We start from the raw sequence: 23920 nt of genomic DNA on the forward strand, positions 1-23920 counted from the left end.
ACGCCTATCCGATACAAAATTTGTGCATATTCACAAAAACGCGTCTCCATGTGGATGGGGCCTAAATGAATCGTCACTTCAGCAATGTGTATCAGACATTGCCACCTTGTGGAATAAAGGTGAATTACACTTATTATGTCACCTAAGATTCAATTATTGTTGTGCAGAAAAAATATACGTACACTGATACACACCTCGGGTCGTTAGTGACCCTATAAATTTTTTTACAAAAAGTGAATTCAAAAATAGGCATTCTTTTATAATTTTATGATTTTTTTCTTGTTATATTCTTTATAATGAATTGAATGAGGAATACTAAGAAGGTTGATGTCTAACTTTCAAAAATGAAAAGGAGGAGGAGGGTTAAACTGGTTAAATGGTCTGATGCTTATTTTCACATAACATTTCTCAAATTTTATTAGAGCTTTTTGGAGTCAACTACTTTATTTTCCAAATTGAGCTAAAACTATATATTAATGAATATTAATGAACAATTTAGTGAAATTGAAATGCAAATATATGACATTACTTTTAATTATTCAGATGCTGAAGTAAAGTGATTTTTGTAAACTGAAATAAAAGCAACATTCGTGCGGACGCAGCATGTATAGGCTAATGCTGTCATGTGACAGCACATGAATTTACACTGAAGCTCTTTTTCTTGACAAAAAATGTTTCCAAACAAATTTTTGTGACATCGGAAATATGACATCAGACATATAGAACGGAAAAAGATTGTGTCGATATTTGAGAATTTTTTATCGACAAACGGCATATACATCAGTTATATCACTAAACATTTTGAATTGCTAAAAAAAAATTCACAAAAAAAAAAAAAATACTTGGATGAAACCTGGCTAGTGAGGATGATAATGATGATGAAGATTTTTATAATATTTTTTCTTTCTTTTCTGTGTCTCTTTCATTCTTCATAGTTGACTTCTTCATAACTGTTTCTCATTTTAACTTTCTCAAGTTCCGGTCTTCTTCATTTTCCTCCTGTTGTCTCCTCTCCTCTTCCTCCCTCTTTCTCCTCTGTGTCCAAGCAGCTACATCATCAAAAGCTCCAGCAGCAGCAGCAGATCCAACAACCGCTCCAACAGCAGCCGTAACACCAGCAGCTCCAGCAAGAGCGGCACCAACAAGCGCAGCAACAGCAGCTCCAGCACAAACAGCAGTAACAATCAAAACACTGCGGAATTTCACTTGTGGTTTTCTCTCCTCTTCCTCTCTCCGTCTCAACTCTTCTTCTTTCAGTGTCCTCTCTCTTTCCTCTTGTTTAAATCTCTGAGCATCTTCATAAATCTCATTACTGTAGTGTCCTCCTCCATTCTGCTCTATCATTATGTTAGACTTCTGCTGTAGATCATTCACCTGCTCTCTGTTATTCTGATCTCTATTGTTGAAGACGTGAAATCTGCCTCCACACTGATCAACTAGACGTCTTAATGCATTGTTTTTCTCAATGACTTGCTCCATGGATTTTCCTTCTAGCAGATCTCCATGAGTGAAGAGAATGATGGAGTATTTTAACACTCCCTCACCAAACATCATCTCAATCATCTGAGGGATCTGCTGTTCCTGTTCAGTGATCTTTATATTGACCTTAAACACAATGAGAAAAGCGTGCGGTCCAGGACTGGATAAATAAACACTTCTGGCTATCTCTGTCATTATCTGTTCTGGATTCATCCCTGTGTCAAAGAATGGAGGAGTATCAACTACAGACACTTTGCTGCCTGAAACAGTGACACGTTTCTCTGAACATTCACGGGTTACTGCATTTGAGCCATTTGTGGATTTGAACACTTCCTGTCCCAGTATCGTGTTTCCAGCTGCACTCTTCCCAACACCTCTTCGACCCAGCAACACAATCCTTCTGTATGAGAGACTGTCATCAGAGGTGTCCTGGATCCTGATGGGAATACTTCGCCAAGGAAGTTTGGAAACTGTATGACAAAAGAAAACAGATTATAAACATTCACATATTTCATTTTGGCACGTACTTTGACCTTTATCACAGTCTGTGTCTCGTCATATCTGTCTCCGATTAGTATCATAAAGGAATTTGAATATTCTGAAACCATCTTCCTCGGTTTCACAATACTCAAGTAATTATTCTAAACTGAGTTTGGTGTCTTATATGTGCTGAATTTTACATAAATAAATCGCCACAATCCCCTGCTATGGCCAGAGCCATTCAGTGCATTTACATGCACCCTCATAATGCGATTATAATGGGATTTTGGCAATATTGTGATTAAACTTTACATCATAAATGCAATACTTCGATTGAACTAATGCACTTAAGCTCATAATAGTAGCAAATTCGCATTAAAGGATTAATCCACTTTCAAATTAAAATTTCCAGATAATTTACTCACCCCCATGTCATCCAAGATGTCCATGTCCTTCTTTCTTCAGTCGAAAAGAAATGAAGGTTTTTGATGAAAACATTCCAGGATTATTCTCCTTATAGTGGACTTCAATTGACACCAAACAGTTGAAGGTCAAAATTACAGTTTCAGTGCAGCTTCAGAAGGCTTTAAATGATACCAGACGAGGAATAAGGGTCTTATCTAGAGAAACGATCTGTAATTTTCAAAAAAAAAAAAAAAATATATATATATGATTTATAAACACAAATGATCGCCTCGCAAATGCTTCCATCAAAACCGGACTTCTGTATTCTTCACAAAGCTTATGTTGTATGTCCTACGCCTTCCCTATTCTACTTACGGAAAAACAGAACTGGCGCCGCGTTCGTTCCGTAAGTTGAATAGGGAAGGCGCAGGACATACAGCATAAGCTTTTTGAAGAATACGGAAGTCCGGTTTTGATGGAAGCATTTGCGAGGCGATCATTTGTGTTTATAAATCATATACATTTTTTTTTTTTTCTCGAAAATGACCGATCGTTTCGCTAGATAAGACCCTTATTCCTCGTCTGGTATCGTTTAAAGCCTTGTGAAGCTGCACTGAGACTGTTTTGACCTTCAACTGTTTGGTGCCCATTGAAGTCCACTATAAGGAGAAAAATCCTTTAATGTTTTCATCAAAAACCTTCATTTCTTTTCAACTGAAGAAAGAAGGACATCTTGGATAACATGGGGGTGAGTAAATTATTAGGAAAATTTTCATTTGAAAGTGAACTAATCCTTTAAACTGGGTGGTGTACACCAATTTTAATCGCAATATATAGGCATGTTAACACCTTAATCGCATTATTCCCGCCCTTTCAAAAGTGCATGTGCTCGGGTCTACACAGACGCCGTGTGTTCTTCACACAACTTTGTGAATGAACTCAGTGACATTAATCTGAAGTTTTCTTTTTTCCAGATCACTAAACTCAACACAACTCAGTCTCTGCTCTTTATCTTCATCCAGACGGCACGAAGAATGCAACGGCAGCGTAGGCATTGTGATGTTCATCAAGCCACCAAAGTAATATCCAGTACGTCGTGAATTTGATGCAAGTAGATTAAAACAACTGGCAGTAACATGCATACTGCGAGTGTGGTATAACCATACTTATTAGTGAATAATCAGAATAATGAAAACTGCATGTGAACTGGAGTGAAGAGTTCTGCTCGTGTCATGTAAACATACTGTGATTAAGACCTTACTCTGATTATTAGAAATAACCGCATTATTGGTGCAGATGTAAACGAACTGATTGATACAGGCTGCAGCGGAAGATTTTTTATGCTACTATTTGAAAGCGGAAGTGTGATAAATGCCTATTGCTATACTAACATACTACAGTTTCCATAGAGTAAATAACTGTGCGCAGATAAAAGAGAGTCTCACTAATGCTTAAACAACTTTGGTTTGTTGTATCTTTACAAGTTTTCTTATGTTTTAAGCCACTTTTTATTTATGCCAAAAACATTTCTTAAACGCTATCCTTAATACTAATACTGGGAAACCTGTGAATACTGTAAGAAATAAAATGAAATAATCTTTTGATTTGAATGAACACAGCTTTATCCCTCTATGCCTTATGTGAACCTTCCCTAAGATCTAGTTATATTAGACTTACATCTCTGTAAGTTCCTCTGGAAAACTTTAGTTATCAGAGATTTCACTTGGTCATTCGGTCCTTTTGTCTTGTTGTTGAACACATGGAATCTGCCCTCATATTTCTGAGTAAGCTTCTTCAAGTATTCAGTCTCATTAATGACTTTATTTATGGTCTTGTTTTCTTCACCCAGTTGATCTCCTCTGGTGAAGAGAATCCAGGTGTTTTCAATGTGCTTTTCTTCCAGCAGCTCTTCAATCTTCTCCATGATTATCTGGTCTTCTTGAGTGAATCGGTCTCCTTGGAGAACCAGCAGAAATACACACAGGCCTGATCCACATTTCTGGAGGACCTCTTCAAATTGTCTAAGTTCTTCCTCTCTCTCTGTACCAGAAATTCCTGGAGTGTCATAAACAATGACTGCAAATCCACACACTTCACCGACTTCTGCAGCAATATCTTGAGTGACAGATTTGTAACTCTTCAATAAACTAAAAGCTTGTCGTCCCAGTATTGTGTTTCCAGTTGAACTTTTCCCAGCTCCTGTTCTTCCCAGCATGACTAAATGCAAGCACACTTTCGGCATTGAGTGTGTTCCACCCATTTTTATCCCACAACCTAAAAATAAATAACATCAAGTTGTAAGACAAAATACAACAGTTTGAGTGCATGTATACGGACATCCTCTTCACCTGATCTTCCTAATTCATAAAGAGTCGGTACAGTTTGTTTAGAATATAATAAAACATAGCTGCAAACCTCCACTCAATGTTAATAATAATATTTATTTAATATTCATATTAAATAAATGCATTTTTTAATATATGTTTGTTAGGTAGTCCAAACAGTTTCTAATCATTATTTTAGATTTTCTTGTATTTTGAAACATCACAATTAACACTCCATTATTACACGGCTTTCTAGAATACTTGATTCTGATTGGTTGTCATGTGATAATGGCCGTTAATGACTGTCTTTAATAACAACGCTGAATAACATGCACAATTGTGTATGAAGTAAATTATCCCTTAAATATTCACCTCTTCAAATATCTTGACTCTAACTAATCTTTCTAGAAACTGTTTTGTTTTTTCAAGTATGCTTTCTGTTCCCATTCAGTCGGTCACGTTCGACGTACGTCGGACAGACCGACGAATAGGAATCTCGCTAGAGAGGCCAATCTACTTCGAGTGTAACTAAACGAGCCAGTGCACATTGGCATGCAATCATATGCATCAGCTGCTCGCCTCGCAGCGCGGGTATATAATGAGCAGCAGGTGCGTTGCATCTTCAGCTTTTCGCTTCGGAGCCAAACCTTCTATGAAGACAGCTACTGAAAGCGAGTGTGGTGAACGAGTCTCTCTTCAAGACGTCTCTTTGTTGCGAGGTGCAGGCGGACAGCGCAGCAGCGGGGCCGATTCTCCTTTTGTTTTTGTTTTTGCCTTTAATTTGATTGAGCAAAGCTGTAATCAGCGTGAAGGCCGTTCTCACGGCTGGTGAAACGGTGCGCCTAGAGCGCTAAAAAGCTGTTGTTACAGCTGGTAAGAGGAGCGCCTTCAAGGAGAGTGCACACGACAGGCTGCACATTCCCTGTCTGTGCTGCAGCGGCTATTCCCCTGCGTGCTTCAGCACCTAAAAGAGTCAGTCCTTGAAAGAGCTAACACGAGTAGTTCGCGTCTTTTTAAAGATGTCGTTCTACTTGTGTGTTTCTGGATGCGGTCGTTACCTGGCGCCTCGGGATGGTCACCAGCGCTGTATCGCGTGCTTGGGCTTAAGGCACGCTGAGGCAGCGTTTGTGGATGAGTCATGTACCCATTGTGGGAAGATGACCATCGCGGAGTTGCGGTCGAGACTCCACTTTCTGCAAAGGGGTGGAGTCCCGGTCCCGACGCCTCGCTCCAATCCTCCTCAGAGGGTTGCTGCGAGCGGCGGGGCTGGTGACTTGAGGATAACGGTGAGCGCGCTTCCTTCGGGGAACCAACCCCCTAGGAACCCTCCCCCTCGTGCGCTCCGCAGCCAGTAGAGCTGCCCTCGGAACGTGGTGGACCACCCCAGAGGTGTGTACCATCCGTTTCCTTCGGAGCTCCCCCAGACGACCGGATGTCGATCGCTGCATCGGAGGGTGAGCCTGATACTTCTGGGGAGGATGAGTCGGCGCAGTTGCCTCCTTCGGGGGTGACAACTGTGCCCGACACGGACCCGGAAATGATGGCTATGCTTTCCCGGGCCGCCAACAGGGTCGGGCTCGTGTGGAATCCTCCACCGTGTCCCGAACCCTCGAGGTTGGATGACTGGTATCTCGGGGTGGCCAGGGCTGGTTCTCAGCCCCCACCCCAGTGCCCTTCTTCCCGGAGGTGCATGAAGAGCTCACGGGCACGTGGACGGCACCTTTTACTGCCCGAAACCGTGTCGGTGGGTCCTCCTCCCTCACCACCCTTGATGGCGGGGCAGCGAAGGGTTACACGCGCATACCCCCTGTGGAACGGGCCGTTGCTATGCAACTGTGCCCTAACTCCACCTGGCGGGGGGAGCCGTCTCTCCCTTCCCGGGCCTGTAAGTACTCGTCGGATCTTACCGGCAAGGCTTATCAGGCCTGTGGGGAAGCTGCCTCTGCCTTACACGCTATGGCGTTGTTGCAGGTCCATCAGGCCAAGGCACTGAGGGACCTGCACGAGGGTGGTCATGATCCACAAGTTCTCCAGGAACTTCGTGCCGCGACGGACCTCGCGCTTCGAGCGACGAAGGTTACGGCGCGGTCAGTGGGTCGTGCGATGTCCACTATGGTGGTCCAGGAACGCCATCTCTGGCTGTGTCTTGCGGACATGAGGGATACCGACAAGGTCAGGTTTCTTAATTCCCCCGTGTCCCAGACCGGCCTTTTCGGCGACGCGGTCGAGAACTTTGCCCAACAGTTCTCGGCTGTACAAAGGCAGTCTGAGGCCATCAGTCACATCCTGCCGAGGCGGTCAGCTGCTGCACCTCCACCGCCGGCGGCACCTCAGACTACCCGTCGCCGAGGGCGCCCCCTGCAGCCGCCCCCGCTCCCGCCCCCCCGCAGCAGCACCCACCCTCCACGCGGCGCCGTGTAGCGGGTCGCGGGCGGGGCGCCAAGCCCGTCCAGCCACCCCCAATCAAGTTGGTTGGCAAGGCCAAGTCCAAGCGGCCCTAGGACGGGCGACCCGGAGATGGAGGGGACTGCTCTTCAGGAGGTGGTGAATGCACCACTCCTTCCCCCGGAGGAGGGCCGGGTGGAGAATCTTTTGTTGTTTCCTTTTGTTCCGCCGCTGGCTCAACGGCCAGCGGTACCCAAATTTTCAAGAAAAGAGCAGTTTCCTTTATCTCCGGGTCCGAAGAGGGCTCGGAGAGCAGTGGGAGGGCTAGAACCTCACCACTCTCATCCACCTCTTCTGTCGCCAGCGGACAGCAGCGAGCAGCAGGTAAGCAAATCCTCGTCTGCTCCCTCTGTCCACCCGTGGAGGCAGGTAAGTGTTGCACAGCACACTGTGACCCCGCTTCGGGCCGCCTCACACAGAGAGCCTCCCGGGCCGTGTCCCTGCGTTCCACCTCGCTGCCCCGCGGCGGGTACGCCGGTGGTCCCCTTGGTGCCGCTGGTGCGGTCTCTGGGAGCCTGGCTAGCGCTCCCCAGTCCGTCTCGCTGGCTCCTCCGGACCATCAGGCTCGGCTATGCGATTCAGTTCGCCCGGCGTCCCCCCAAGTTCAGGGGCGTCCTCTTCACTTCAGTGAAAGATGTCGATGCCCCTGTTCTGCGTGCGGAGATTGCAGTCCTACTGGCGAAGGACGCGATAGAGCCGGTCCCTCCAGCCGATTTGAGGTCAGGGTTCTACAGCCCCTACTTCATTGTACCCAAGAAAAGCGGCGGGTTACGACCGATCTTGGACCTGCGAGTTTTGAATCGGAGCCTTCACAAGCTACCGTTCAAAATGCTTACGCAGAAACGCATTTTCGAGTGCATCCGTCCCCGAGATTGGTTTGCAGCGATCGACCTGAAGGACGCGTACTTTCATGTTTCGATTCTTCCGCGACACAGGTCATTCCTGAGATTCGCGTTCGAAGGTCGAGCATATCAGTACAGAGTCTTACCCTTCGGGCTGGCCCTGTCTCCCCGCGTCTTCACGAAAGTCGTGGAGGGAGCCCTTGTTCCCATGAGAGAACAGGGTGTTCGCATTCTCAACTACCTGGACGACTGGCTCATTCTAGCACAGTCTCGGGATCAGTTGTGCGAACACAGGGACTTAGTGCTCAGGCACCTCAGCCAGTTGGGGCTTCAGGTCAACTGGGAGAAGAGCAAACTCGCCCCAGTGCAGAGGATCTCTTTTCTCGGTATGGAGTTGGATTCGGTCGAACGGGTAGCACGCCTCACAGAGGTACGTGCTCGGTCGGTGTTGAACTGCCTGAATACGTTCAATGGCAGGACAGCGGTCCCACTGAAGTTTTTTCAGAGGCTCCTGGGGCATATGGCGGCTGCAGCGGCTGTAACACCGCTCGGGCTGCTTCATATGAGACCGCTTCAGCACTGGCTTCACGGCCGAGTCCCGAGATGGGCGTGGCAACGCGGCACGTTCCGGGTGCCAATCACTCAGGAGTGCCGCCGAACCTTCAGTCCGTGGTCGGACCCTTTGTTTCTCCGGGCAGGAGTGCCCCTAGAACAGGTGTCCCGGCATGCTGTGGTTTTCACAGATGCTTCTGCCACCGGCTGGGGTGCCACGTACAACGGGCATGCAGTCTCAGGGGTTTGGACGGGACCCCATCTGCATTGGCACATCAATTGCCTCGAGTTGCTGGCAGTACGCCTTGCGCTGAGCCGCCTCAAAGGCCTGCTTCGCGACAAGCATGTACTGGTCCGTACGGACAACACTGCGACCGTTGCGTACATCAACCGCCAAGGTGGTCTACGCTCCCGTCGCATGTCGCAACTCGCCCGCCATCTCCTCCTGTGGAGTCGGAAGCATCTGAGGTCGCTTCGCGCCATTCATGTCCCCGGTGTGCTCAACCGTGTGGCCGACGAGCTATCACGAGCTGCGCTGCCCGGAGAGTGGCGACTCCACCCCCAGGTGGTTCAGCTGATCTGGAGAGAGTTCGGAGAGGCTCAGGTAGACCTGTTTGCCTCACCAGAAACCTCCCACTGCCAGTTGTTTTACTCTCTGACCGAGGGAACACTCGGGACAGACGCACTGGCTCACAGCTGGCCCCGGGGCCTGCGCAAATATGCGTTTCCCCCAGTGAGCCTACTTGCACAGACCCTGTGCAAAGTCAGGGAGGACGAGGAGCAGGTCTTGTTAGTTGCGCCTTACTGGCCCAACCGGACCTGGTTCCCAGAACTCTCACTCCTCGCGACAGCCCCTCCCTGGCCCATCCCTCTGAGGAAGGACCTCCTCTCTCAGAGACGGGGCACTCTTTGGCACCCGCGTCCAGACCTCTGGAAACTCCATGTCTGGTCCCTGGACGGGACGCGGAGGTTCTAGGTGACTTACCCCCGAGGTACTTAACACCATCACTTCGGCACGTGCACTGTCTACGAGACGTGCTTACGCCTCGAAGTGGAACCTGTTCGTCGAGTGGTGCTCTTCTCGCCGAGAAGACCCCCGAAGATGCTCGATCGGTGTCGTGCTTTCCTTCTTGCAGCAAGGGTTGGAGCGTAGGCTGTCCCCCTCCACCCTCAAAGTCCATTCTGCTGCTATCTCCGCTTACCACGACCACATAGATGGCAAATCTGTTGGTCAGCACGACCTGGTCGTCAGGTTCCTTAGGGGGCGAGACGGTTAAATCCTCCTCGTCCCCCTCCATACCCTCTTGGGACCTTACTCTGGTGCTCAGAGCACTCCAGATTGCTCCCTTTGAGCCTTTGCTGTCAGCAGACTTAAAGATTCTCTCTATGAAAACTTTGCTGCTGGTGGCATTGGCCTCCATCAAGAGGGTAGGGGACCTGCAGTCATTTTCGGTCGACGAATCGTGCCTAGAGTTCGGGCCGGGTGACAGCCACGTGGTACTGAGACCCCGGCCTGGCTATGTGCCCAAGGTTCCTACCACTCCCTTCAGGGATCAGGTGGTGAGCCTGCAAGCGCTGCCCTCGGAGGAGGCAGACCCAGCCCTGGCTTTGCTCTGTCCAGTTCGCGCCTTGCGACTGTACATAGACAGAACTCGAAGCTTTAGGACCTCAGACCAGCTCTTCGTCTGTTACGGAGGCCAGCAGAAGGGAAAGGCTGTCTCCAAGCAGAGGATGGCCCACTGGATAGTGGATGCCATCGCCCTGGCTTACCAAGCTCAGGGCGTGCCCTGCCCGCTCAGGTTGCATGCCCACTCCACGAGAGGTGTGGCATCCTCCTGGGCACTGGCTCGTGGCGCCTCGCTAACAGACATTTGTAGAGCTGCGGGCTGGGCGACACCTAACACGTTCGCTAGATACTATAGCCTTCGTGTCGAGCCGGTCTCCTCCCGTGTTCTCGCCTCAGGTCAGAGGCACGGAGAGGCCCCGGCTTAGTGTCGGCTTGCTGCGCTACATGCGCATTCTATTCTCCAGAGAGTCCCTACGGGCAGACCCTGTTGAGTCCTCCGGTTACCCTTCGGCAGCCGACGTGGCGGAGCGTCTGGCGCCAGGCCTATACTCCGTTGTATCCTTGAGAACCGGATTTAGGCTGGGTTCCATATGTGTGACCCTACGGGGATCCCATATGGCTTTTTCCACGGCTGCTCCTAAACGAAGCCCGTGTCTTTCCCTCTGGGAGAACCCATCTCTCACCGAGTGGAGTCACCCCAGTTCTTCCATATGTTGTACAACCTACAAGGTTAGTCCATATGTACTTATCCATATAACTCCTTCGGGGAAGGATATGGCTTCCGCAGCGTTCCTTATCGCATGTAAGGCTACGCTTTCCCAGCGTTATCCAATTGTCGCACTGAGTGGGTTTTGGGAACAACAGTGATCGACCCTCTCTGCGTGAGCCTGGTCCCACCGTCCTTAGGCAAGGGGGTTCAGGTGGCTCACGACAGAGCGCTGGAAGAGGGCAGCCCCTGTGGCGCTTTGGTAGGGATTCCTATTCGTCGGTCTGTCCGACGTACGTCGAACGTGACCGACTGAATGGGAACGTCTCGGTTACATAGGTAACCCTCGTTCCCTGAAGGAGGGAACGGAGACGTACGTCCCGTCGCCACAGGCGTTGTCCTGCTGATGCTGCCGCCTGCTGGGTTCGGCTCCTCAGCGAAAACCTGAAGATGCAACGCACCTGCTGCTCATTATATACCCGCGCTGCGAGGCGAGCAGCTGATGCATATGATTGCATGCCAATGTGCATTGGCTCGTTTAGTTACACTCGAAGTAGATTGGCCTCTCTAGCGAGATTCCTATTCGTCGGTCTGTCCGACGTACGTCTCCGTTCCCTCCTTCAGGGAACGAGGGTTACCTATGTAACCGAGACGTTTCAGTGAGCTATTACAAATTTTCAATTTAAAACATTATTTCATATTCTATATATATATATATACCATACGTACTATTGTGGCACAATGTGACTAAACTATCTGCAATGATAAAAAAGTGGTTGTCATTTAAAACATTAACACACATTACACAGATTGTCCATAATGATATTTGATCTTCAATGGTGAAATAAAAAGCAAACATTGAACAATAATGGGTGATTATTACCTTTGTTGTATTAGACCATCAGTAAATTAACAGTGACACGAGTATCAAAGTAAAATTAACTGAATTTTCATTAAAACTCTGTATTTTTCTTGCTGTAAAATCATAGACTTTCTGTTGAGGGGATTAACCTCTGGACTGCTTCTGTCTGCCGTTTGTGAATCTAATAAACATTATGTGAGAGACATACACACACACACACACACACACACAAAAATACATCAAAGATAAAACACTGAACTTAAACATCTCAAAACTTGTTTAAAGTTTAGGACTCTTGATCTTTCATGATTAACCCTTTACTGGTATAGTTGTGTGTTTGCATTTTTTTTTTTTATTAATATTTTTTTCCCCATTTTTCTGAAATATATATATATATATATATATATATATATATATATATATATATATATATATATATATATATATATATGTTTTTGATAATAAGAGAACATATCCCTGTGTAATATCTGTCCTTCTGTCTCTTACGGCACTTTTCCACTGTGTGGTACGACTCGGCTCACTTTGGCAGTGTGCTTTTCCACTGCAGTTAGTTCCGCTTCAAAGTGGGTAGCATTACAGACATGGGTCATGAAACCCCCCTGTTTTACCCTGGTCGTTCACACCTCTGAGTTTCAAAAAGTCTGTGGAAATGGGCGTGTAAAGCTCTGGAAAAGTGGGAGTGTAGAGGGGGGGAAGAGGGGAGAGAACAACCAATGAAGCACAGACATAAAACACACTCATTATACAGAATAATGAATATCAATATATGAGCACAGAGAATATAACGACAAACTCCCAAGCACAAGGGAGAAATGCGAAAGAATATTTAATAGGGCTAATAATAGCTACTTTGATTACGTTTACGAGCACTGCAGTCTCAAAATCAGTCTTTTGTCTATTGGAATAATCATGCCGTCGCGTTCAGATAGGCTACACCACTGTATCAGTGTCCAGTTTGCACATATAATTCATTTGAAGAAGACTTGATGAAATATGTGTGCATAACTACACCGTGCTGGTTAATGTTTGGTGCAGGAGAATGTGTGAAATAAAAACTTTAAACACAGACACTTCTGTATGAGCTATGTGCCACGTGGCTAGTGTTATTAAACTCATCGCGGAGCTCCGCGCTGAAACCGAGCATATGCGCGCTCTGCGTGTGTCATAAAAACACTCGTATTTTTCATGTGTTCGTATTCAAACTCCAGTTCTGACCGCATCGCGAGCAAAATACAAACAACACACGTGCTGTGCTGAGGGAAACAGCCTACGGCTTGTGTATTTGAACGGAGCTAGAGCAGGCAGAGGAGAATGAACAGCACTTTACTTCGGTAAAGTTGGTTTTATATTCGCACATTCGGACTTCTGATAAATTCAGACTTTCCAATAAATGTGCAATAAATTAATGTTTGTGAATTTTAAGCAGCGACATGATATTGACAACCAACGATTGTCAACTTACAACATTTTTCACAGTCGATCAAAATAGGCAAGTATTGTTTTAATGGCATATTTACTTGTGAATGTCCACTGAATGTCCAATGTAGTGTGATTAACAAGGCTATTGAATACGGATGTCCGAATGTGCGAATATAAAACCAACTTTACCCAAGTCAGCACTTTTGTGACATTTGAATTCTCCGCTGTAATGCGATCTCACGCGAACATATTTTCCATTTGTGCTGGTAGATTACAGTAAAATAATCCACATGCACACAAACCTCTGCTCTGGTCGAGTCGCAGGAAAACCAACGATATGTCTCTGAATGACAAGAGACCGAGGCGAGAGAAGTGATACTTCCTCATGCATAATACCGCAATTATAATCCTATGCATACTACAGCGCAGTGATTGGATTGAATGAGCTTTATGCATGAATATATATGTCGAGAATCTACGTCAGCATGTTCGAAAGTACATGATTACGTCAGATTTTGTGATGTTGCTCCGACTCAGCTTTTCAAACAGGAAGACAGAAATCGCTCTGAAAAATGAATAAATAACTATTTTTCACTTATGAATAACATTAATGAATACCTTTAGTGTTTTCAATGATGTGCAGCCTATACATATCTGTTTACATCTCAAAAAAAGTGTTTTGGGGTTTCATGACCCTTGCGCAGCCTCAACTGCCATAACATCAACATCGTTAAGCCATAACATAAACAGGACACAAACAAACACACAACACAGAAGCAATGGAGCATATCAACATGTTTTTGATAGTGTTTTGATTCTTGGCATGTGGATGTTTTTCACTGCAAGACAAGGAATTTTGTTTCAAAACAAATGGCAGCAAAACAAAATACTGCTAAAAAACCCCCCCAACAAAACGAGAGTTTGGGAACTGTACAACAAACTGCAGACGCTGACATCATTTGGTTTGCTCGACGGTGCCTGAGGGTGAGCTAATCTTGCCCAATCTGTGATCTTCAGTGTTTATAGTTCACATTTCAGTATCAGTTCGGCTTGCTTGAAACCTCAACTGAGGTGGTACTATTTAAATGGGCCGTACTGAACCATACCGAGCCGTCCCATGCAGTGGAAAAGCACCAAAAGTTCTTAATCCGAGTCATTGAACTATCAAAGAGATGATCTGATTATATTATTCTAAAATAAATTACACGTTTTATGGTTTTTACAACATGTATCCATCAATTTTAAAGGAATTCATTATGCAATGTATGTATTATTATAAATACTTCAATCGTTTCAAATGCTTATTGTGAAAAAAAAAAACATTCTGGTCTCAAACCAGGAGTTGTTTTTAAAATTATCCGTTAATGAGCAAATTAAACATTTATAAAATATCTCTAAATCTTATGCAGTAAGCTAGAAAGTTCACTAGTACAATAACCTGAACACTGATTATAACATGCAAGTCACCTCTAAACTACAAATTGTGTACAAGTACTAACCATGTTTCATGATTAAGAGCAACAGTTATTGCTTTAGTAGAATTAAATACATTACTGAACTGAAGACACGTTTAGCATGCTAATGTACATGTTTTGATGTTAATCAAACCTTACCTTTTTCTTGTAGCTTTCTCTTCTCTTCTCCTCTCCGTCTCCTCTCTTCTTCCTCTAGTCTGAATCTGTGAGCATCTTCAAACATCTGATTACTGTAGTGTCCTCCTCCATTCTGCTCTATCATTGTGTCAATCTTCTGCTGTAGATCATTCACCTGCTCTCTGTTATTCTGATCTTCATTGTTGAAGACGTGAAATCTGCCTCCACACTGATCAACTAGATCTCTTAATCTACTGTTCCCCCTAATGAGTTCCGCTATGGGTTTATCTATCCGATCTCCATGAGTGAAGAGAATGATGGAGTATTTTAACACTTCTTCACCAAACATCATCTCAATCTCCTGAGGAATCTGCTGCTCCATCTCAGTGAATCTCATAATCACGGGAAACACAATGAGAAAAGCATGAGGTCCAGGACTGGATAAATAAACACATCTCTCTACCTCTACAGCTAACTCCTCAGTTTTTATCTCTGTGTGAAAGAATCCAGGAGTATCAACTACAGACACAGATCTGCCTGAAACAGTGGCGTGAGCTTCTGAACATTCACGGGTTACTGATCTCCTTCCTCTCTCAGATCTGAACTCTTTTTGTCCCAGTATTTTGTTTCCAGCTGCACTTTTCCCAGCACCACTTTTACCCAGAAGAACAATCCGTCTGGTTGAGAGACTGGAGACAGAAATTCCTTTCAGTTGTTTGTTTGCCACTGAATGAAAAAAGGAAACAGATCACACAATCACTTATTTTACATCAACTTCTACTTTGCATACTTTACTAACTTACTATATACATAACTTCAGCTAACACAGATGAAATAACAGATCTGTAGCTTAAAAAAAAGGAGACATTCCCAGCTAACAAAAACATGTTCTCAGAATGTTTTGCTAACATTGCCATGAAGTTATGAAAATATTATTTCGGAATGTTTTTTAAACTTTGAAAAAAAACTTTTGTTAGAGGAACATTCCATTCCAAAACGTTATTTTTTAATATTTTCTTTTTTTATTTTCCTTATAAATGTATTTTTCAAATATACTGTTAAATAATTAAATACATTGATCATTCGTATATAGGGAAAAATAATTTCTTTTCGTAAGGGCCGCCTCACCCTCCCTTGCTCAGGATTGTGTTTTAAACTGAGCATTGGGAGTACCGGCACTTGTTTTATTGCACTTCAAGCACTACTCAAAATCAGAGGTGTCAAGTAATGAAGTACAAATACTTTGTTACTGTCACAGAAACGGTCTCTGTGGCTCCCTCCGATCACCACCTGAGGGCACCATCTCCGGAGTACTAGTCGTCTCATGGACTACATTTCCCATACCCCGTACCTGGGCTGATTAGCCACGCCCACACTTCCACCTGCTGCTTATTCCCAGGACTATAAATGACTCTCAGCACCATTCATTATTCGCGAAGTCTTGTTTTGCTATGCATACATTTCTGAGCGTTTTCCCCTGTGTTTTGATTCTCTCGTGTATGACCTTGGACTGCCCTGGACCTCCGCTCTCTGTCTGCCGCCTGCCTTGTGACTATTCTGCCTGGACTTTGATTACCCTTGTTTTGTCTGCCGCCAGCCCTGATCTGTTGCCTGTTACCGTTTCTGACTCTGCCTTGCCTACTACATTGTTGTTGCTGTTTTCTGACCCCTGCCTGTACGACTACGATATTCAAATAAAACTGCAAATGGATCTTCCCGAGTCTGCCTCGTTACAGAAGACTTCGCCAGACCCCGATCCAGCAGATGTACACCGTTTGACCACTGAGCTCTCCACACAGGCCAGTGTATTGGCCGTTCATCAACAACAGCTCACACGTCTCACCTCCATCACCGAGGAGCTGGTAAAGACGCTCCAAACTATGCGCGTCACGCCCGCGGAGATGAGTCCGCCATTACCCACGCCTCCTGCAGCTGCCGCTCCGATCCTGAACACCACCAGCAGCCCTCGTCTCGCCTTCCCTGAGAAATATGACGGCTCCCCAGCGAAATGTAAGGGCTTCTTACTTCAATGCTCCTTGTTTATATCGCAACAGCCCGCGCTGTATCCCACTGAGGAGAGTCGCATAGCTTTCATTTGCTCGCTGCTAACTGGAAAGGCGCTGGAGTGGGCTACAACAGTATGGGTCGGCGGTAGGACCTCGCACGCCACGCTCGAATCCTTTCTTCAGTGCTTCCGCGAGGTCTTCGAGCACGCCGAGGGGGGCAAGGAAGCGGGTGAGCTTCTTCTATCTCTCCGTCAGGATAAACAGACAGCTGCGGAGTACGCACTCACTTTCCGAACTCTAGCAGCACAAACAACATGGGTCGAGGACACGCTCAAGCTGCTGTTTCGCAAGGGATTAAATATGGAATTGCAATCTGAATTGGCTTGTCGCGACGAGGGGAGAAGTTTGAATGGATTTATCGATCTCGCCATTCGCATAGACAATTTAATCAGATCAAGACGGCCGGGCAGAGGGTCTCTATTTACGCATACCACCACAGCCTCGCCTACTGAACCCGAACCCATGCAAATCGGCACCACTCACCTGACTTCGGAGGAGAGAGATAGACGCATGCAACTGCGCCTGTGTTTGTACTGCGGTCAATCGGGCCACATGCGAGCCTCTTGCCCCACGAGACCTACCAGTCGCGGCTCTACTGCGGTGAGTTCGTCCCTTAATTCCTCTAACATCACAATAACTGCAATACTATCATATCAAGAGAAAGTAATTCAGACAGAGGCTATGATAGATTCTGGTGCCGCAGGCAATTTCATGGACCTGGATTTTGCTCGCTCTCACGGCTTTCCACTAATACCCTGCAATTCTGTGTTGTCAGTGGCGGCGCTAGACGGACGCCCTCTAGGGACTGGACGAGTTCGCTACACTTGTGATGACATCACCTTACAGATAGGATCGCTGCACAAAGAAACAATACGTTTTTTCCTCATTAAATCCCCTCAACACCCTCTCATTCTCGGCTCTCCATGGCTTAAACAACATAACCCACAGATTTCCTGGTCGGACAACCAGATTACCCACTGGTCCAAGCGTTGTCAGCAAACCTGTATCCAGTCTCCCCCACGCCCCGAATCCCTCAGGGAAGCACCTGCCAGCTGTTCACCTCATAATAAACTGCCTGACGAATATCAAGATTTGGTCGAGGCCTTCAGTCAGGTCAAAGCTTTACAACTTCCACCGCATCGCACCAATGACTGTGCTATAGAGCTGATCCCCGGCTCTACGCCCCCCAGGGGGCGTATATTCCCACTATCCCAACCTGAGTCGGAGGCTATGAAGAAGTATATCGAGGAGGAACTGGCTAAAGGTTTCATTCAACCCTCCTCTTCGCCGGCGTCTGCCGGTTTCTTCTTCGTAAAAAAAAAAGATGGAGGTCTGAGACCCTGCATAGATTATCGTGGGTTGAACGACATCACAGTAAAGTTCCGGTATCCTTTGCCGCTGGTCCCCTCCGCTCTGGAACAGTTACGCACGGCTCGGCTCTTCACCAAGCTCGACCTCCGCAGCGCCTATAATCTCATTCGCATCCGGGAGGGGGACGAGTGGAAGACTGCCTTCTCCACAACATCCGGGCACTACGAATACCGGGTTATGCCTTTCGGGCTTGTCAATAGTCCTTCAGTTTTCCAAGCATTTATCAACGACGTCTTCCGGGACATGCTCAATAGGTGGGTGATTGTCTATATTGACGATATTCTGATCTTCTCTGAGAATTATTCCGACCATGTTCGTCACGTACGCTCTGTGCTTCAAAGACTCATTGATCACCAGCTGTATGCCAAACTGGAGAAATGTGAATTTCATCAAACTGCTACAACATTCCTGGGTTATGTTATCAGTGCGGAGGGCGTTGCCATGGACGACAGCAAGGTTCAGGCAGTATTAAGATGGCCTCGTCCATCATCAGTAAAGGAACTACAACGCTTCCTGGGGTTTGCCAATTTCTACCGCAGATTCATACGTAACTTCAGTCTGACAGCAGCTCCACTCACCTCCATGCTAAGGCAGGCAAACGCACAACTGGCCTGGTCACCTATATCTATCGCCGCATTTCAGAAACTAAAGGATCTGTTTACCACTGCACCCATTCTGCATCACCCAGACCCAGAGCGAGAGTTCATTGTTGAGGTTGACGCCTCTAGTACAGGCATAGGGGCGATCCTCTCCCAGAGACAAGGCAACCCTCTCAAGTTATTTCCGTGCGCCTATTACTCTCGCAAACTCACTCCACCTGAACAGAACTATGACGTCGGAGATCGCGAGCTACTGGCCATGAAGGCCGCTATGGAGCAGTGGCGGCATTGGTTGGAGGGGAGTAAATATCCATTCACAGTGCTCACTGATCACCGCAATCTTGAATACCTGAAAACCGCCAAACGTCTCAACCATCGCCAGGCTAGGTGGGCATTATTCTTCACTCGTTTCCAGTTCACAGTCACATACCGACCCGGGTCCAAGAACACTAAGGCCGACGCTCTATCTCGACAGTTCGAATCCTGTGCCGACCCATTACCCAACGAACCAATTATACCTACCTCGATCATTGTCGCACCCATCCAGTGGGACATCATGTCCGAGATCACCGAAGCCCAGAGGGCTGAACCTCCACCTAATGACTGCCCAGCAACACATACATATGTACCAGCCCCTCTCCGCCAACGGGTAATCCAGGAAGTGCATACCGCACCCAGCGCCGGGCATCCAGGCATCGCTGCGACCATCCACCTTGTGTCCAACCGGTTCTGGTGGCCATCTCTCGCCTCGGATATCACCGCTTACATCCATAACTGCGTCATCTGTCAAACCACCAAGTCATCCCGTCAGTCACCTGCCGGCCTATTACAACCACTCCCCATTCCACAGCGTCCCTGGTCCCACATCGCCGTCGATTTCATTACGGACCTGCCCAATTCACAAGGACATACTACTATACTCACTGTTGTTGACCGCTTCTCCAAGTCCTGCCGGTTCATTCCTTTACCAAAACTCCCCACAGCTCTGGAGACCGCTGAACATCTTTGCAATTTCGTATTCCGCTTCTATGGCTTACCAGAGGACATCGTGTCGGACCGGGGACCTCAGTTTACATCTCGACTATGGGCAGCGTTCTTCCAAAGACTCAACGTTAATATCAGTTTGACATCCGGTTACCATCCAGAGGCCAATGGGCAAGCGGAGAGACTCAACCAGGAACTTATACGCTATCTACGGTCATACTGCCATCAGAACCAAGCGGACTGGAGTCGCTACCTGTTCTGGGCTGAGTATGCACAAAATTCCCTACACAAACCTGCCACCGGCATCTCCCCTTTCAAATGTGTCCTGGGATTCCAGCCACCTCTCTTCCCTTGGTCTGGAGAGCCCACCGATCTACCCGCCGTCGACCACTGGCTGCAACGGAGTGAGGAGGTATGGAACGAGGCACACGTACATCTGCAGCGGGCCATAAGACGATCCAAGGAACAGGCGGATCGCAACCGTCGTCAACAACCTCACTACGAACCCGGCCAATGGGTATGGCTCTCCACAAGGGATCTCCGTCTGCACCTCCCCTGCAAGAAACTAAGTCCCAGGTACGTGGGTCCATTCAGAATCACACGACAGATCACTCCAGTATCATACCGTTTAGCACTTCCATCAGAATACCGTATCTCACCCACTTTCCATGTGTCTCTGCTCAAGCCCGCAGGTGGTCCGAGAGGAGAGGAGGTCCTAGAGGAGACCCGTGATCAGAGGCCCCCTCCAGTCATCATCGAGGGCGAGGAGGTTTATCAGGTTCAGGAGCTCTTGGACTCCAGACGCCGGGGCAGAATGCTGCAGTACTTAGTGGACTGGGAGGGGTTCGGCCCGGAGGAACGATCATGGGTCAACTCAGACGACATACTGGACCCCAATCTCATTGCTGAATTCCACAGGACTCATCCGGAGCGTCCGGCCCCTCGTCCTCGAGGTAGACCCCGGCGTCGACCACCTCCTCGCTTCAGGAGCCGCTCGCAGGGAGGGGGCTCTGTCACAGAAATGGTCTCTGTGGCTCCCTCCGATCACCACCTGAGGGCACCATCTCCGGAGTACTAGTCGTCTCATGGACTACATTTCCCATACCCCGTACCTGGGCTGATTAGCCACGCCCACACTTCCACCTGCTGCTTATTCCCAGGACTATAAATGACTCTCAGCACCATTCATTATTCGCGAAGTCTTGTTTTGCTATGCATACATTTCTGAGCGTTTTCCCCTGTGTTTTGATTCTCTCGTGTATGACCTTGGACTGCCCTGGACCTCCGCTCTCTGTCTGCCGCCTGCCTTGTGACTATTCTGCCTGGACTTTGATTACCCTTGTTTTGTCTGCCGCCAGCCCTGATCTGTTGCCTGTTACCGTTTCTGACTCTGCCTTGCCTACTACATTGTTGTTGCTGTTTTCTGACCCCTGCCTGTACGACTACGATATTCAAATAAAACTGCAAATGGATCTTCCCGAGTCTGCCTCGTTACAGTTACCTTACTTAATTAGAAATTTTGGGTATCTATACTTTACTGGAGTAATTATTTTTCAGCCAAATTTTTACTTGTACTCCTTACATTTTCACTCAATTATCTGTACTTTCTACTCCTTACATTTTAAAAATAGCCTTGTTACTCCTATTTCATTTCGGCTTGTTTTCATTCTGGCTTAAAAAAAAAAAAAAAAAAAAAAAACTATCCAGATCAATCGTGCCATCCGGATAGAGTGAATTTGATTGTGGTTGGATGAGAAGTATAAACATATATCATTCTGACACACTATTGGTGTGTACGCGATCCATCGCACCTGCATCAAATCACATCACACTCCAACAAGGAGGACAGTGTAGGGGGCATTACTCAAAAAAGATTATTTCTTAAAAGTTATTATTTCTCCACTACTGGCTCATTTATCAAACGGGTGCTTTCTCTTAGTCCTCTGCAAATTAAGCTACAGTAGGTAGTTCGGTAGCCTGGGTGCCAGCCCAAACCCCGCCCACAACATTTTTTGGATGGGAAGTTCGGTCTTGACTCGATCCATTGTGGAGTAATTATGCTCGGCTTCCAGAAGGCCAAGCCAATCAAATTGCCAGGGCGGGCTTTAATCGATGATGGACAGGCTATCTGCGGTTACGTAACCACCCACGTCATCAAAGAGCGCTTGGGTTGAATTGGTTTTCACCAACGATGACTGCAGCTGGAGAAGTAAGATGTTTAGATTCCGCTATCACGTCTGTAATAAAAGAAATCGACAGCACATTCATTTTAAAAGATGAACAAAGAACCGCAATCAAGGCATTTGTCGATGGGAAAGATGTGTTTGCCGTCCTTCCAACGGGATTCGGCAAAAGTTTAAGTACAAGTTCAACATACGTCACTTGCTGCGTTGCTCTGATTGGTTGTAGGTCTATCCAATTGAGTGCAGAGTTTTTTTTTTTACTGGTTCGGTTAAGACACACCCCATAATTCAAGTGCAATGGAGCAGTATCAGACTCACATTCTGCCTAGAATATGAGTATGACGAAGTCAGGCTAGTAGTTCGGTAGAGAGACGTTTGAATAAATTAGCGTATACACCATTTTTTAAACTTTTTTTTTAGCGTGACCCTGTTTATTTATGTGACCCATAGTCATATTCAATCATGCTAAACAAGCCAAAATGAATTAATTTAAAATGAAAATGAAGGTAAACCTGCGTTGCTCTCATGGTGGTTACCTCTCGGTGAAGTGGAGCAGCGCTCTTGTTGAATGGCACGGATTGCACTACGGACTATTGTACCTTCATATGTTTTTTTATATTTTAACTGTATTTTATTTTTTTTTATAACGAACAAGCTGCGATGTCACATTTCCACTGCTTTGTGGGTGTGCGTGAGGAGCGGGCACGATCAAACAGCTGTCTTTGCAGGGGACTTGCCTCATCGTCATGGCAACGGTTCATGGCCAGGTCAGATTACGTCAGAGTTTGTTGCCGTTTGTTGGATGCTCAGACGACCAAACAAACGCAGATTAAACATGTTCAGTCTGGTAAAAACAGACTCCGACCAACGCCAAAAGGGGTTGGATGTACATTTAAGCTTGGATGCACATTTACAATCCAATAAAGGTTACTGATGACATGCCTCTGAACTGACTTGTTGCACCATTACAATACTTATAGGCAACTAGTCATCATATCTTCCACTCCAGGAAACACAAGTTAATGCTCAGTAGTACACATATATGGTGCTTTAATGTATTTGCATTGTACTAAAATGCGCTCATTTTCAATGGGCATATATGATAAGAGATCATCGTCCTTCACAAGCAAGGGTACATAAAGATAGTGAAGGCACTAAATGATCCTTAAAGATAGTGAAGGCACTAAATGATCCTTTGCATAGTTTGCAAGTTCAAAGTTAAAGGAACAGTGGTAACACTACCTGGACGGGGCAGAAAAAGGAAGCTATCAACGGCTGCAACCAGATTTCTGAGAAGGCAGGATCAGGAAATCCCTCTAGTGACTGCAAAAGACCTGCAGCAAGACTTGGTGGCAACAGGCACTGAGGTTTCAGCTTGCACAATAAGCCGCATACTAAACGCATGCGGTTTCCATGCCAGAACTCCAAGATGTTCAACACTACTGACCCAAAAGCACAAGAAAAGTGCTCAAAATTATATAAATAAGCCACTGAATTTCTGTTCTGTGGAGCAATGATAGAAAACTGGAACTTTTCAGACCTATGGATCAGCGGTATGAAGAATGAAGCATATGCTGAAATGAACACTGCCTATAGAGTTAAGCATGGTGGTGTTTGATGATGCTCTGCAGCTGTATCAGGAAATCCTAGAAGAAAATGTCATGCCATCTGAGAGGAAGCTGAAGCTTGGGTGTCATTGGACCTTTCCAACATGACAATGATCCCAAGCATTCTGCTAAGTTTTGGTTGCAGAAGAAGTCCTGGAAGATTTTACAGTGGCCATCACAGTCACCTGACTGATCACAATAAAAAAATCTCTGGTGGGATTTGAGGATGGCTGTTTCAACGAGTAAACCCAAGAATATTACTAGACTGGAGGTACACTTAAGTGTAATTTTAAGTAAATTTCTAAGAAGTACATCAAATGTAGACTTTCTTATCTTTAGTTTAACAGAAGCGTACTAGTAACACACTTGAACAAACTTTTTTTGTAAGGGGTAGAGACGTAATGGTGCATTCAAGT

The 23920-nt window shown here is 46.3% G+C and overlaps 2 protein-coding genes across 2 annotated transcripts; both read right to left on the minus strand.

Moving 5' to 3' along the window:
* Nucleotides 1-957: 957 nt before the first annotated feature.
* On the minus strand, nucleotides 958-4624 carry LOC137003469 (GTPase IMAP family member 5-like). The gene is made up of 2 exons (XM_067363645.1): nucleotides 4042-4624; nucleotides 958-1949 (listed from the first exon to the last, which is right to left on the minus strand). Exons 1-2 carry the CDS (start codon nucleotides 4622-4624, stop codon nucleotides 958-960), a joined length of 1575 nt encoding a protein of 524 aa, XP_067219746.1.
* A 10087-nt stretch (nucleotides 4625-14711) lies between these two features.
* LOC137003478 (GTPase IMAP family member 9-like) lies at nucleotides 14712-16118 on the minus strand. Its single transcript, XM_067363655.1, has 3 exons — nucleotides 16046-16118; nucleotides 14789-15420; nucleotides 14712-14753 (listed from the first exon to the last, which is right to left on the minus strand). Exons 1-3 carry the CDS (start codon nucleotides 16116-16118, stop codon nucleotides 14712-14714), a joined length of 747 nt encoding a protein of 248 aa, XP_067219756.1.
* Between the last annotated feature and the right edge of the window lie 7802 nt (nucleotides 16119-23920).

Source organism: Chanodichthys erythropterus, chromosome 3 (genome assembly GCF_024489055.1).
Source record: "Chanodichthys erythropterus isolate Z2021 chromosome 3, ASM2448905v1, whole genome shotgun sequence".
Lineage (NCBI taxonomy): Eukaryota > Metazoa > Chordata > Actinopteri > Cypriniformes > Xenocyprididae > Chanodichthys > Chanodichthys erythropterus.